The sequence below is a fragment of the Penicillium digitatum genome, chromosome 2 (genome assembly GCF_016767815.1).
Source record: "Penicillium digitatum chromosome 2, complete sequence".
Classification (NCBI taxonomy): domain Eukaryota; kingdom Fungi; phylum Ascomycota; class Eurotiomycetes; order Eurotiales; family Aspergillaceae; genus Penicillium; species Penicillium digitatum.
Window position 1 is genome coordinate 3,793,509 of NC_089385.1, and position 15,296 is coordinate 3,808,804.

The following is a 15,296-nucleotide window of genomic DNA, read 5'->3' on the forward strand; positions in this document are numbered from 1 at the left end:
TAAAAAAAAATGGGCTGATTCGTAACTTGGTGGGTTCGCCTCTTCAATCAGTCAGGATGAGTCACTTCGGGATGGTATCGCGGACGGAAATGCCCTGGGCGGCTGGCAAATCGTCTTGAAATATAACCGTGTTATTATTCCGCATGTTGGCACTAGGATATTTGGCCTTGCTTGGAAGTAGGGTGTTAGTCTGACCTTCGAGCTGCGAATGTGGCCTGTTTTGGAACCCGTTGGTTCGCGCCGCAAGTACGACGCCAGCAGTTCTGGATTGTAATTTGATCTCTGTCATTCTTTCTTGATCGAGTACCTCCCATTTCAACTAGAGGTTGCATTGGAATCTTAACATGTGATCCAGGAAGAGGTAGTTTCTATCTAGAAACTGGTAACGAGGGTATCAAACTTCATCGACAACGCTAGTTTCGATTTCCATTCAGAGTATAGGATTTTTGGCATGTGGAAGTCGAGAGACGCACCCAAAGGCTAGATATCTTGAGATGAGTCGGGCAACAGCCTCCGACTATGCAAGCTAAGGGTAATCCGCCCGGGGTAGACAAAAGTCAGCGACGCTTTTTCGCTAGTGGTGCCTCCCTGCATGGAGAGTAACACCGTGCTCTTTTTCCTCGGCATGATTGGAGGCGCCATGGGATAAAAAGTTCATCGCTCTCTATTCTGGGTCTGTAACAGTTGCAGGATTGTGGCAGAAAGGGACCACGGGTGCATTAGGCTGTGATCTATTGGCCAATCCGACAGGGCTACACCCTTAAAAGAAAGAGAGAGAGAAAAACAAGGGTGTGGACTGAAGTCAAACTAGACTAGAGGAGAGACTATCTCATATACTAATAGAATACGAAGGTACCAAGACGAAGTCACCATGTCTGAGAGAACATGCGGTTCCGAATCCAAATGCGACTCCACGTGCTCTTCGTCTCTATGATGTTATCTTTTGGTTATTTATTCTCTTTCCCTTCTCACTTACTCTGTAGTCTAAAATATACTTATCTCTGGCTTAGAAGAACCGTGTCGATCTGATCAAATCCTCGCTGTCATTCGTCATCGCAGATCACCAGAGCATCTCGGAAGATGGCCCACAAACTGGCCCTGCTTTGGATATTGATGCAGTCAATCCAAATCCTCGCACTGCCGACGTACGAAATCTCGGTCGCATCCAATTCTCTTCCCTCAACCAATGTCTACAACAAGCGATACGACTTCCTAAAAACCCTACCCGATGAAGATGAGCTCGCAGCGATGTTGAAAGAGACCGCCATGCGCGAAGCAGGCTTCGTGTTCTCCTCAAACCCCCCGCGCTCAACCCCGGGGGATAGATCAAAAGACCACAAAATGGAGACGAAGACAGAGCTTCAAAATTTACTTCCGGATCCGGAGACTGCGATCGGCACGGATGCATCGACCCAACCACAACCGGATCGGGACATAAGCCAAGACACAAAGCTGAACCAGTCGCAGTCGCAGTTGCAGTCCCATCGGACAGAATCTGTCATGGGCGCATTGGCATCAGACGATCACCGCATTTACTGGCCGCCAGTTGGGTTCTTCGTTGTCTCAGCTGCGATCGTGTGTTGTTTCACCGTATTGAGGGGCATCCGCGCTACGTGAAAATGCGACTGTGACGGTTGGATCGATTTTCGGATTGAACCCCCTATCTCACTCTCCCGTTTCGTTCCACATGCTTTTTTCTAAGGAGACAAGTCAAAGATGCTACGAGGGCTCTGCGACTTCCCATGGAGGATATCCAGCTTTGGGAGCTCTACCCTTTCTCCACTCGGTCGGAGGGTCGTTTGATTCGTGTGGGACTCGATCCAGTCCCGGTCTAGGGTGATCGACCTCATGCCCGATATGGGACATCTGTGACGATTTGGTGGAATTCATCGACAAACAGGAGGGGGATATGAGTTCCGGCATTAGGACTCGGGGGTAGATCCTGAATGACAGTCATTGATGCGCGATGACTTGGTTGAATCGTGTGATCCAACTGGGAATCATGCCCATCACCTTCGCACCCCGACTTGCGATAAGCAATGAGAATGTCGGTTTAGAGAAATCGAAGATGGCGTTTATGCGGGTGAAATGAAACGCTAGACAGTTCATCTTCGGAAGGTGCCGGTAAAGAAGAAGCTCGGGCATTGAGGATGAACAGGTTCATGACGAGATGCCCTACTATTCTTTGGGATCATCTTCAATACAGGGTTTCTGACCAGAGTGCTTTCGAGTGTCAGAGGACCATCGTAGGCTCACTTGTTCTGAATACAGATACATTGAAAACCGTGACTCTTAAGGAATGCTGTGAACCTATCTACATGTCAAGCCAATGGGAGATTTTAACAAAAAGCTCTGCACAACCTCAAGTAATTTCACAAGCATTCTCATTCGCCATCAGAAGCATGCATCCTGACATATACCATGCAACGATGGAATGAATATAAGATTACAAAAACACAGAAAATGTTCTCAACAGATGCAAGTGCAACATAGCAGAAAAGGCGCAAAAAGGCAACCGAAGACACGAACTACACCGGTGCACGAGGAAGAAGTATGCCATGAGCAGAACCATGATAAAATTGGAAGAGATGATAAAGATGATAAATCCTATGGGCTGTAAGATGATGGTTACATGGATGTCTCTTTCGCTCTCTCTTTTTTGCATGCCCGCCCCAAGGAAGGAGCGGGGGAAACCAACAGTAGGTAATAGACAAAGTAGGGTAACAATGGATATGTACGCGAGAGATTCTATAAGATGGGGGAAATGAGAAAAAAAAAAGGGGGGGGGAACAACTGCGCTCACCGGTGCTTCATGAATCATCGACAAGACGCTTCTGCGTCCAAGCGCGCTGAGCCCCATCTAGAAGAACGTCCATATTCCCGCTGTTATCGCACATGCCGCGGAAGAGGCCGTCTTTTTTGTTGATGAGAGTCCAGGGGTGGTCGTACTCGATGACGCGGCCGTGGTCGAGGACCAGGACCTTGTCGTAGTCAATGATGGTCTGCAGACGGTGGGCGATGGTGATGATTGTGCTACTGCTCAGTTCCCGAAGGGTCTCTTGAATCTTGGCGTCGGTGGCGTAGTCGATAGATGCGGTTGCTTCGTCCATCATCAAGACGCGGGGGTTCTTGAGCAGGGCGCGGGCAAGGCAGAGGAGCTGACGCTGGCCTTGAGACAGATTGGAGCCGGACTCTGAGACTTGGCTGTCGAGGTTGTTGAAGATGTTTTTATTGTCGACTACAGTCACTGCGCTGCTGCTCACGCCGTTGCCGTTGCCGTTGACATTGCATTCCGTCGCGGTGAAACTGCTCGTGGATGTGGGGGTTGCGGTGCCTGACGCACTGGTTCCGATTAGGTGCACGCGACGGAGGGCTGTGAAGATCTGCTTGTCGCTAAAGAGACCGAAGGGATCAAGGTTGCTGCGGAGGGTTCCTGTGAACAGGGTCGGATCCTGGGGAACAATGGTGATGGACTCGCGCAGATCCCGCAGTCCAATTGACCCAATGTCAACGCCGTCAATGATGATGTGACCCTTCTCGGCTTCGAGGCCGCGGAAGAGAGCCAGCGCGAGAGAACTCTTGCCAGCACCGGTGCGACCCACAATACCGACTTTTTCGCCGGCCTTGATAGAGAACGAAACCTCCTTGAGAACTGGGTCCAGATCGGGTCGGTACCGCGTGGTGTAGTTAGTGAACTCGACCGCACCTTGGCTGGGCCAATCAGCCGCAGGTCGTGATTCTTCGATAACAGCAGCTGCCTCCTGGTCCACATCAAGATATTCTCTTACACGCTCGACGGAGTTCATGTTTTGCTGGACCTCGGAGTACAGACGCACAAGCCAGAGGACGTTCTCTGTGAATGTCACGGCGTAGGTCAGTGAAAGACCAGCGGCACCAGCATCGATCGTTCCAACGTTCAGCAACACAAAGGTCGCCGAAAAGAACGAGACCAGAGCACCGGTCCAGTCAACGCGGAGAGCGAGCCAGCGGTTGCTAGCCCAGAGGTAGATGTGTGGCCGGTTGTAGGCATTGATGCGGCGGTGGTTGTCGACCATGAAGCGAGGACCATCACCATAGGCACGAATGGTGACGATACCGTTCAGGGTCTCACCAAACTGCTGGTATAGCGGGCTGCGCTGCACAGATTCCAGACGCTTGAGATCTCGGGAAGAGTTCAAATAGACGGCACCGAGGGCAGTGTACACCAGGGTGATGAACACACCAGCAATTAAGAATCCTGGAGTGATCCATGAGATCAGAATGACAATCATAATCACAGATGCCAGACTGTGAAGCATGCCGATAGCAACAGGAGCGACTTCCTGGTCGACAGACTCAACATCCTTGGAGAACCGGTTCATCAGTTGTCCAAGAGGCGTGGAGTCAAAGAAGCGGAACTTGGCGTGCATGACAGCCCTGAGAAGGCGATCATGAATCTTCCATGAGGCATGGAGCGAGCCCCAAAACAATACAGCTTCGCGAGACAAAGAGATTGCGATATAGAGGAATCCCAGGAGTGCATAGACACTCAAGTAATAAGCCACGTTCACCTGCCCATCAGCCTCGCTAGCAGAGCTAGCGCCAAGTTGGGGTAGACCCCAGCTGCTCACGCGCCCAACACTTCCAATGTTGAAAGTGGGGGGCTTGAGGTGGGCCGCGGCGGCGTACTGCCCGACATCCTCGGTCCCAGCCTTGTGGGCATGGTAAGAGTTTGCCCACTGTCTAATCCAGAGGTTGGTGGAAACAGAACCCAACTGCTGCAAGCAGAATACAAAAACGGCACCGACCCAATAGTACCACGGACCCATGGCGCGGAGGTACATGCTGACGGTCGACCACTTGACACTACCAGTAGCCTTGGATTCCGAGAGCTTGGCCTCGTCTTCTGGCTTTCCATTCGGGGTGCCGTTCAAATCTTCATCCTCTTCTTCCTGATCAGACAGGACACGGGAGTGTCCGCGAGAGCTAGGTCTGGAGTCGGGCCGAGACTTGAGGAACTCATCGCCCAATGCACCAGTAGCGGCGACATCGTTGGGACGGCCCTGGGCTGAAATTCTACCGTTCTCAAGTACCACAACGTGGTCCGATTGGGGAACAGTCAAAGCAACGTTATGTGTTACCAAAATGCATGTGCGGTTCAACATCAGAGGGCCAGTAAGAGCTTGGCGGAAGATGTGCTTGGCAGTGTGAGAGTCGACAGCAGAGAGACAGTCATCGAGCAGCAAGTGGCGGCCACTGCTGTAGATGGCACGGGCAAGAGAGATGCGCTGCTTCTGGCCACCAGATAAACTGATGCCCTTCTCGCCAACGAGGGTTTGATCACCAGCATCAAGAATAGCAAGGTCACGCTCCAGAGCGCATGCCTTGAGCACTGCACGATAGCGACGCTCGTTATAGGGAGAGGCGAAGATGATATTTTCCTTTACGGTGTCGTTGACCAACCATGCTTCCTGGGCACAGTAAGCAACGCTATCAACTAAACCAGTTTCAGGGTCCACTGGGAGGTCTGCCCTGCTGGACATTCCACCGGGGAGATGAACACGACCCTCGAGAAGTTTCATTTCTCCAAGCAAAGCCATGAGCAGGGACGTCTTTCCAGATCCGGTGGGGCCAACAATGATGTTTAGCTTGCCGACAAGGAATTCGACGTCGACATTTATCAAACGGAAAGCGTCCAAATCGGCCTCGGATTCTGTATCTTGGGACTCAGCAGCGGAACTGTTCCAGGATAATGTTGCTTTTTCAAGACCAATCTTGGCAGGGGTTCCTGTGGCAGTACTATCACGGAGTTGATCGTATTTGCCCGTTTCCTCTTCGTTCAGATACTTGTCCACACGGTCTAGGGAAACCTTACATTCCTGAACGTGAGCCACCATATCGGCAAGCTGATCCAAGGGCACACGCAGCAAAGAAAACATAGACAAGGCAGGGAAAGCAATCGAAGGGGACAATTGCTTTTTCTCGATCACAGTGTACAAGAAGAAGGACATGAACGTGATGAGAATAGGGGTGCCGTACCAGACAGTTGCGGCAGAGGACCAGAGGATGTACCTTCTACGCAGGGATTTAAGTTCGGCCTTGCGCTTCTCGCCGACAATGTCTTGGAATCGTTGCTCCCAGGCAAAGTACTTGATGATGCGGATGTTTTGGAGGACTTCGTTGGTGGCGTGAATACGGGCATCGGTGCCCTTCAAAATCTGGTTCTGGACCTTGTTGAACTGGCGGGCGATGAAAAGGTTGATGGGCAACATAAGGGCCATCAGGGCGATGCCGGCAAATGAACTGAACCCCATGATATGGTAGAGCAGAGTTATTGCCATAATGATCTGGACTGGTACACTTGCCCACAAGAAGTGGAGATAGGCACCGACCTCGCTGACCTTGAACGAATCGATCGCCATCAAGTTAATGATTGTACCAACATTGGCTTGTGTGGGTTCCTCCGGTTCTGCGTCTGGCTTTTTGCCAGCCTCGGCGTCATTTCCATTAGCGGCCTTCTTCTTGCGACCAAAGGAAAATAGCTTTCTTTTCTTATCCTGGGGCAAGATGGGATCTTCTTTCTTGGTAGCCTCCAGTGAAGCGCCTGCCTTGCGACGAAGAGCTTTGGCGTAGATTTCACCAATGATAATCGCACGGACTTTCACACCCATTTTACGACCAATGAACAAGGCTTGTCCATCTGCCACACCCTGGACCGCAGCGCAACAGAAAAGCAGAATGGCGAACAACCAAGCTGCACTGGGCGTAGTCGACCGGGGATCTTCGACATACTCAAGGATAGCCTTGAGGAGAAGAGTGGGCATGAAAACGAACAGATTGGCGAAGATCGTCCAGGCACCCTGCTCTAGAAGGGTACCTATGAAGAACCGTATCAGCTTCCATGCCAAAGAGCCTTTCATTTGTCTCTTGCGGAAGTCCGTAAGCACGCTGGCAGCCTTCTGGGACGGAGTTAGGTTCCAAACATCCGCAAGCTCCAGGGGTCGACGATAGCCCTTCAAGACCAATGGGTCAAGCCAGGAAAATGTCGCAAGAGACAGCAAACTGGCTGTAGGATGCGTCGGAGGCTCCAATCCATCTTCGTGCTCAACCAGAACTGGCTTATTGCCTCGGCGACTGGTGAGTGCAATGAGCAGCAGCACGGTACTCAGAGTAAACTGAATGCTGCTGGGAATCAGAGCGTGCTGGGACAAGGGGTGAATTATAGCAGATCGGAAGACCATGATATTGAACAACCATTGGAAGCCGTATAAGATTGCCGTATGGGTCCATAGTCTCGGCGCGGAGGAAAGATCCAAGGCTGATAGGAGGAACCGGACCATCACCAGGAAAAGGATATAACCCCACGACACAAGCCCAACCACGGCAGGATAGGTTCCATGGCGGCCCCATGCATGAGTCGACAAAATAAAAGTGTAGAGTGCAACTTGCCCAATCAAAGCTGCGATTTCGAATAACACAACTGTGACCTCTCCACGCGGGCGATTGACCTCCACGACCTGAGATTGTTCGTGTTGTACAGCTTGGGACAGTATAGCATCGGACTCGTTTTCCTGCGTCGCACTGGGGACCTCATCTTCGGAGTCATTGTTCGGGAGGACCTTGTAAGCTACCGCTTTTCGGGTGAGGACATATCGATGAGCGACACGAATCAGAATCAGGAGCAGTGAAGCGCCGCAAACTGTGAGGGGAAGGATGACCTGAAGGATGCTATTTAGAGATATCTCGCGATCAGTATAAATTTTCAACGGTCGGGGTTGCCATTGGTGTAGACCCACTTGCGCTGGAAGCAGCGAGACAGGTCATCGATGGCCCAAATAGGGCCTTGACATTGCGGCAACATGATTGACCGCAAAGCTCGCAAAAAACTGAAGCTCTCGGAGCTCGTGCGACTTGATCACACAGCTCTTCAGCTGGTGACAGTAATGAATGAGTGCGACCGGGATTAAAGTATTGTGAACCACCCCTTAGTGACAATATTTTACTAGATAACCGGACAAGCCTGGCATCGCAAAGTCAAGATGAACTGTGACGATGGGATGAGGGTTTCGGGATCCAGGGCCGTTGAGGCAAAAGAGTAGGGGTCTACTCAGATTCCACAAAAGCGAGGATCAAAGATGTTCAAGGGTGAAGATCTGGATCTTGTGGCGGGGGAAGAATTTCGAAGAGAGAGAAAATGGCCATGGTCCAAAACCGGCGGTGGACGGACTCCGGGTAGAGAGGGTGACATTGGCCACCCAACTTTGGTGGAAGTACCGTGTAGGCATTGATAATCTGACTACGAAGTACGGAGTACATATGACTATTTTCTGCATGTAATTCTCAACACAAAACTATTCTCGACTTCTCGACTTCGCGACTTAAACTACTTTAGGAGCCCGAGGGTTAGAAATTTTCCCTTGGTTTCAGACACGCCCTTCAGATGATTCAGGCCTGTCTCAATCGGGCTTATCGTTCCCCACAAAAAAAAATTTATATGCCACTTGACATCTTATCGCCGTTTTCGATGTTGAAGTTGCAACCATACAACGCTGGGGAGACCAGCATGTATAGGCATCGAAAAAGAATTCACATCAATCTTCATCTTCTTCGGTACACCGGCTATTCAATAAAACCGTACCCTTCCAGATGCAAATCAGCAGTTCATCCACTCTTCCTCGTCATCAGAAAATGCATCATGGTAGGGATTTCTATCGAGCCACGCGTCTGGATTGAAAGTGCGCCCAAATTCGAGATAAAACCGAGTTAGGGTGTTGTTAAAGGCTTGACTACATGTCAGCACTCTCCCTTCTCTAAGGGGCTATCTTGAGCATACTGTCAAGCGGCATGGGATGCGCAGGTTGTAGGGAGAAACGAGAAGTATATTCGCGGAAAAGAATCAACGACTTTGGAATAGCGGTGCCTTAGAAGATTGATCTTTAGTTTTGCATCTTGCATCAAGGGCATCTAATCACCTTTGGGTATACATAAATAATGAGCTTCGGCGGCGGGCTTGCCGCTTTCTACCTCTTCCAGGTAATAGTCATTCGATCTCCGTGTGACCTCTTGCATGTAGTGCGTATTTGGCATAAATAATGCACCGTTAGAAACTGTCCAGGTAATTATGTTAGCAGGCAAATTATACGAAGCTGCGCACTCCTACAGTCGGCAGTGATATTTGAGTGCACCAAGCCGTCCGCTGTAACTTCTATTCCATCCTCGGCTGCCCAGTCATCTTGTCTAAAACCTCTGTCATGAAGTCGCGAGAAGCGGTGTATCTGAAATCGATACAAGCTTGCGGGAAAGGCTGAGTGCATCGACACAAATGAGAAAAAGCGGCGATTTGGGAAACGTGAGATGTGAAGCCTAGGCGCTTGCACAGGACGACAGGTTTTTTGGAACATTTTTTATACATAGACGATCATTTGTGGAGTCGAGACGCACAACAACTACCTCTAGCTAAGGTTTTTACCGGAAAGGGGGACCGATGACGAGACAGTCACATCACTCTAGGGCTAGGGATTCTGCTGTGTCCTGGAGTTGGGTCGCATGGAGGCACCATTGGGGACCAAGATAAATCAGCGATATGAGCTAAATGCTCAGTCGATCATCAACATACATTCATAGGTCGCTGGGTTGAGAGCCTTTGGTTGTACTTTGCCTCCCCTTGTAAGGAGGTCGAACACGCCTTGTGGTCGCCTAGGTCCTGGCCAAGCCCGGAGCCGGATGGAGACGCCTGAGTTCACGCGAAAGATATCCTTGGGAATGCAAGTGAACGATTGAATGAATCTGTTATGCGACATCTTGATGAGTCCTTGCAGTTATCGAAGTCGATGAGGGCGCCTTCAAGAGTTGGGAACAGAAAAAAAATGGCAAAAAAGGTTGCAAAAATTGTGATCTTGGAAGGTCATGTGCAAGGCAGCCCGGAAGATGAATCAAACACATCCCTGCGACGGGTACAAATTCAAAGAGTAGGCACAAATCAAACTAAAAACCAACGTGTAGAGAACAAAACACACTTGGCCACTTATATGTCTCTATCCATATATAGCTCAATATGTGATCGATTACTGACTCATTTCCTAGAATATCGGTTCAAGATTATTTTACGATGCCTTTTTTTTATGATGCCTTTAAAGTCTTTTTTTAAGATATTTCCCCATTAGTTAGTGGTAGGGTTGGAACAAAAGATTGACATGTGATTGAAGTACGTTGTAGAATAGAACCAATAGAACTATTAAATTTGAACTAAAGACAAATTAGGCATTGTTGATCGTACATATTGAGTATTGAGAATTTAACCATTTAGAATTCGAGTTTCAATGTTGTGAACACGAAAGGTGAAAAATGTGCCTACAAGTGCACTACTGGGCCCTGCCGGGCATCCGTGGGCGCCCATCTCTTAGTCAGGGTCGCCACCGATATTTCAGGCATCCGTTCATCCCAATAGGCGTAGTAGGTCTCGCCCCTCGGTCCCCGTGATCCCGACATTGTCTAACAAGTGACGGGCTTTTCAGTTAATCTCTTGCTTCAAACATTGAATTGCATAGGCAACCGGTGCTGCCTCACAAACTTCTACCTATATAAGAACAGATTGCCCCGCGATCACCGGCGACGTCTTTCCAGGTCAATCGTCTTCAAATTTCCGTCCCCGGTCATCGCCATGGCGGAGCGTATCTTGATGAACGAATTCAAGGCCCTTCTCAAAGAGAAGTGGGTTCACGTCCAGGTATGTTGTAGGTGCTATTATGGAATGTCTTTGGCACTTTTACACTCGCGGTTTATTGACATTTTTTGTGCAGTTGCACGATGACGACATCTTCAACTGGGATGTCGCCCTGATTGTGATCAACCCCGACTCCATGTACTACGGCGGCTACTTCAAAGCCGCAATGACGTTCCCTACCAACTATCCCTATGCTCCACCAAGTATGACATCGTCCTCTCCTTCTTCGCACAATCGGTGTGACTAACAAGATTTTTTTTTATTGTCACAAGAGTTCCGCTTCCTGCAGCCCCTCCACCACCCGAACATCTACACCAACGGCAAATTATGCATCTCCATCCTTCACGCACCCGGTGAAGATGAAATGTCCGGCGAGCTTGCCTCGGAGCGCTGGTCTCCTGCCCAACGTGTCGAATCAGTTCTCATCTCCATCATCTCTCTGCTTGACGATGCCGAGCCCTCCTCCCCCGCGAACGTTGATGCTGCCGTCTTGTTTCGCAACAAACCAGAAGTCTACCGCCAGCTTGTTAAGGCCGATGTGGAGAAATCTAAGCTTGATATTCCTGCTGGCTTCGAGATGCCCACACATGATACCCCCGTCCGTGAGCCCGTGGAAAAGGAAGACCATGACTTCTGGGCTGATAGCGATGTCGACAGCGATGTGTTCGGTGGCAGTGACTCCGACAACGAACTCGACATGGACCAGTCCAGTGGCAGTGATGTAGATGAGGACGAGGATGAGTCGGCTGAGGTTGATTCCACCGAGACGAAGAAGGCGTAAGGCGTTAGACGGACTTTCACCGTCTTTTGTCTAAGGAGTTGCTGCATGATGAGGTGTCTCATATCCGCATGTCTAAGCATCTTCAGCATTCTCGGCGTACCCTTGCGATCTTTCATACGATAGGCGTTTAGCGGGGATCATTTTCAAGCATAATGGTTCTAATGGTTTTAATGACAACACATGCAATACCCTCACGTTGCACAGATATTTTAGCGAAATGCAGTCAAATTTTAACATTCATTCTTAGATTTCAATCAGAGGTTCAGCTGCTTTAGTCCTTCTTCCAAAACGTTGAGGTTCAGCTGAGCCATAAATCCTCCTGCACTTAAAGTGGACAAACCATCCCCAACTTTAAAAGCAGACGTGTGCATCCACGCATAGCTCCTATATCGGATCTGCAAAACCATCCCAAAACCACAGCCATGTCCATCTACCCCACTAAACCGAACCACAAACTCCTCATTTTGCAATGAAACAGCAACAAATTGCCAGTCCCGAGATGGCATACCCGACTGGATAGTCTCTCGATCCTACTCTAATCTCCCAGAAGAAACAATCCACGCCGCAGTACGGAGCTTCTACAACATAAACGGATAAATTGCCGGCGAAAGCAGACACATCGCAACAACCACAGCTCACAGCGTCCTATCCCCCTTCTCACGCCCACCCAACTCGCATCTCCTCGGCACGGATACCTCCACCGATGCCATGCACGCGGCACTCTTCAACGAAGTCGCCACTTGTGTCCACGACTACGATGACACCCACCCAGATACAATCATTCATCCAACGGGACCAATAGCATATGCGCTCCTCGCCATAGCCCGGCACTCTCGCGCCCCAGTTCCGGGGCCGAGTTCATAATCGCGCTGGTTGCCAGTATTGAAGCCGAGTATCAAAATCAACAGGGCCATATGGCCAGCGCACTACGATGTCAGGTGGTATGCCCCTCCTACGGTGGGGTCAATTGGCACTGCTATGGCTGTGGCGAAAGTTGCTCATGCGATTGGTCTTGCCGCTACGTAGGTTGCTGGGCTTCAGGGGATGCCAGGCCTTTCTAATCTTGCGCAGGTGGCGCAGAATGGGTTGCTTGCTGTTTGGCGTGCGCGGGACGGGGTTCCGAGTTCGGCTGAGATGCTTGAGGCAAAGAAAGGGCAGGCTAATATGGTGGGTTCGGGGGAGATAAGCTCGAGGAGGAGATTACGGGGCTTAGGGACAGTGGGCGGTGAGAAAATTGCGAGGAATGCTCTTAAGCCATTGCCTTGTGGGATTGTGGTTCATCCTGTTATTGATGGGTGTGTTTGGTTACATAGGTAGTTGGAGAGGATTGGGATTCATTTTAAGGGCGATGAAGGGGCTGCTGGGGATGTGCATCCACTTGATTTGGACTTGACAGGGAAACCGATGCCTATGGGTAGGCTGCATGTCAAGTTTAGTGTTTGTCATGGCGGTGCGGTTGGTTTGTTGTTAGGGAAGGATGCGGCGGCGCGGTTCGAGGATGATGTGGTATATGATAGACGGTCTGACGATTGACAGCTCGATTCAGGACAGTTCCTGACGAGAGGATGCGAACCGATGAGTGTCATCTTGTCATGAAAGTGAAGGAAGGGACCAGCATTGAGAAGTATCTTGCTTGGAGCACCCCATGACGAATGAACAGTTGACAACAAAGTTCGTTGACCAATTTGTTGGGATTCTGGGAATAGCGGACTGACAAAGCGATTCAGCGGTGTTGAGATTTGGAGGAACAGGCCAGCGTAGGTCGAATCAAGGACACATTGTAGAGCGTCACCGGATATACAGAATGAATGATTACATCTACTGGCTGCGGATTTAAATTGATTTTTTCTAGGATGCAATGTCCTGGAATTCATCGATTTGATATGTCAAAACGCATTCTAAATCAGTCCGAACTGATGATTGTAGACAAGTATGCTACGTGGAGCGTTGAAATAGCGAAATAGCGAAATAGCAAAGACAACTTGTGTATAGGAGTGTAGTGGCGGGATAGACCCGCAAATTCAAGTTGAACAAACCAAAAGACCGATGTAAAACCAAAAAATATGATATGCGCCTGCGTTAATCCATCCAGCCATATGCCCGAGTTGTTGGGATTGTTACTGACGGATCCCCAACAACCTTCTAATTTATGCAGAGACAGCATCCTTGATCTCGCTGTAGATAGCGCCGAGCTCCTTGTGGAAGGCCTTCTCCGCGTTATCGATGATGCTGCCAATGCGCTCATCAAGAGTGGGCTCCTTAGCCGCGACACCAGCCTTGTACCCACCTTCGGCAAGGATCTGGGTGTAATTGGTGGAACCGCCACCGTTCCAAGCCAGAAGCTGAGATAAGTTAGCTCACTGAATGTCATCTAGATAGGGAAAAAAACTTACGTTGGGTGTGTCGGAGGGAATGTCAGTAAGCGTGCCCTCAGTAGCGACGTTAATAAGAGCCGCCTTGAGCTGCTTAGGGGTGACATCGGCGACGGCATAGGCAGAGTCCTTGGCAGGTGCCAGGGAAACGTAGTAGGCCAACAAACCAGCGATGTGAGGAGAGGCCATGGAGGTGCCGGAAATGGTGTTGGTGGCATGCTCGCTACCAACCCAGGTAGAGAGGATGTTCAGACCAGGGGCGAAGATATCAGTGCATTTTCCGTAGTTGGAGAAGTAAGCACGTGCATCTGCTAGGGTGGAGGCGCCAACAGTGACGGCCTTCTCGGCAGCAGCGGGGGAGTAGTTGCAGGCGTCAGCGTTGTCATTTCCGGCAGCGACAGCGAAGTGAATACCGGCGTCAACAGCTGCATTCACAGCAAGATCCAAGGTGCGGGAGCTACCACCACCGAGAGACATGTTGGCAACGCTACCCTTGAACTTCTTGTCGCCCTTCTTAGTCTTCTTGATGTGAGACAGGACCGCCCATTCAACACCCTTGACGACATCGGACATGGTACCCGAGCCATTAGAGCGAAGAACCTTGACAGCGTAGACGTTGGCCTTCTTGGCGACACCGAACTTCTTGCCGGCAATAGTACCAGAGCAGTGTGTTCCGTGACCGTTTCCATCCTCATCGGCATCACCCTGGGGAATGGTCTTGCCCCATGAAGCACGGCCCTCGAAGTCAACGTGCTTGGTGTTGGTGCCAGTATCAATGACGTAGGCATCGACACCCTCACCACCCTCCTCGGCGTACAAATACTTGTTAAAGTTGCCGAAGGAGAGACTTTCACGGTGAGAGATGCGGGCAAGACCCCAGGGGGCATTCTTCTCAATAGTACCATCGGTCATAGTACGAACCTCAGAGTCCTTCTCGATGTAATCAACCTGTTTTGAATCACATTAGCCACCGACCTCGAGAACTTACGCAACGAGGGAGTTGGATTACTCACATCAGGATGACGACGGATTTGCTCGATGACATCCTCGTGGAAATGACCAGCATATCCTATGAGCGATCCATCAATTTGGAATGTGTGCTTCAGGCCCGTAAAAGCCTCAAAGTCAAAGCCGAACAGGGAGCGCTTCTTCAACTCCATCCGACCGGTATGAGCGGTATGCACCTCCTGCAACCAGCTCTGGTGGGCGGACGCAGAGCTCTCATCAACATGCTTCTTGAATACAACGATATAGGAATCCGGAATTTCTTGTGAGGTCATGGAGGAGAGGAGAGGAGCTGCCTCATTGTGGATGGAGCCAACTGACACGGGTGAGGCAACTGCCAACAACGGGAGCACTGTTAGGCTGAGGAAGCCTTTCATGCTGGGCAAAGTGGAAGGTTAAACACGAAGAAGCAGTGAAGTAAACGATAAATGTAGGT

At 50.2% G+C, this 15,296-nt stretch overlaps 5 protein-coding genes across 5 annotated transcripts; 2 read left to right on the top strand and 3 right to left on the bottom strand.

Annotated features, from left to right (window-relative positions):
- Positions 1-1,080: 1,080 nt before the first annotated feature.
- Positions 1,081-1,617, top strand: Pdw03_7365 (uncharacterized protein; the record flags this gene model as incomplete). Its single annotated transcript, XM_014678483.1, has 1 exon — positions 1,081-1,617. One exon carries the CDS (start codon positions 1,081-1,083, stop codon positions 1,615-1,617), a length of 537 nt encoding a protein of 178 aa, XP_014533969.1.
- A 1,193-nt stretch (positions 1,618-2,810) lies between these two features.
- Pdw03_7366 (ABC bile acid transporter, putative) lies at positions 2,811-7,840 on the bottom strand (the record flags this gene model as incomplete). Its single annotated transcript, XM_014678482.1, has 2 exons — positions 2,811-7,707; positions 7,776-7,840. The coding sequence occupies 2 exons, from the start codon at positions 7,838-7,840 to the stop codon at positions 2,811-2,813; spliced, it is 4,962 nt and encodes a 1,653-aa protein (XP_014533968.1).
- Positions 7,841-8,632: 792 nt separating this feature from the next.
- Positions 8,633-9,293, bottom strand: Pdw03_7367 (uncharacterized protein; the record flags this gene model as incomplete). Its single annotated transcript, XM_014678481.2, has 4 exons — positions 8,633-8,760; positions 8,813-8,899; positions 8,952-9,086; positions 9,140-9,293. 4 exons carry the CDS (start codon positions 9,291-9,293, stop codon positions 8,633-8,635), a joined length of 504 nt encoding a protein of 167 aa, XP_014533967.2.
- Positions 9,294-10,639: 1,346 nt separating this feature from the next.
- Positions 10,640-11,483, top strand: Pdw03_7368 (Ubiquitin carrier protein; the record flags this gene model as incomplete). Its single annotated transcript, XM_014678480.1, has 3 exons — positions 10,640-10,705; positions 10,779-10,905; positions 10,975-11,483. The coding sequence occupies 3 exons, from the start codon at positions 10,640-10,642 to the stop codon at positions 11,481-11,483; spliced, it is 702 nt and encodes a 233-aa protein (XP_014533966.1).
- A 2,147-nt stretch (positions 11,484-13,630) lies between these two features.
- Pdw03_7369 (Vacuolar serine protease) lies at positions 13,631-15,237 on the bottom strand (the record flags this gene model as incomplete). The annotated part of the gene is made up of 3 exons (XM_014678478.1): positions 13,631-13,825; positions 13,877-14,803; positions 14,869-15,237. 3 exons carry the CDS (start codon positions 15,235-15,237, stop codon positions 13,631-13,633), a joined length of 1,491 nt encoding a protein of 496 aa, XP_014533964.1.
- Between the last annotated feature and the right edge of the window lie 59 nt (positions 15,238-15,296).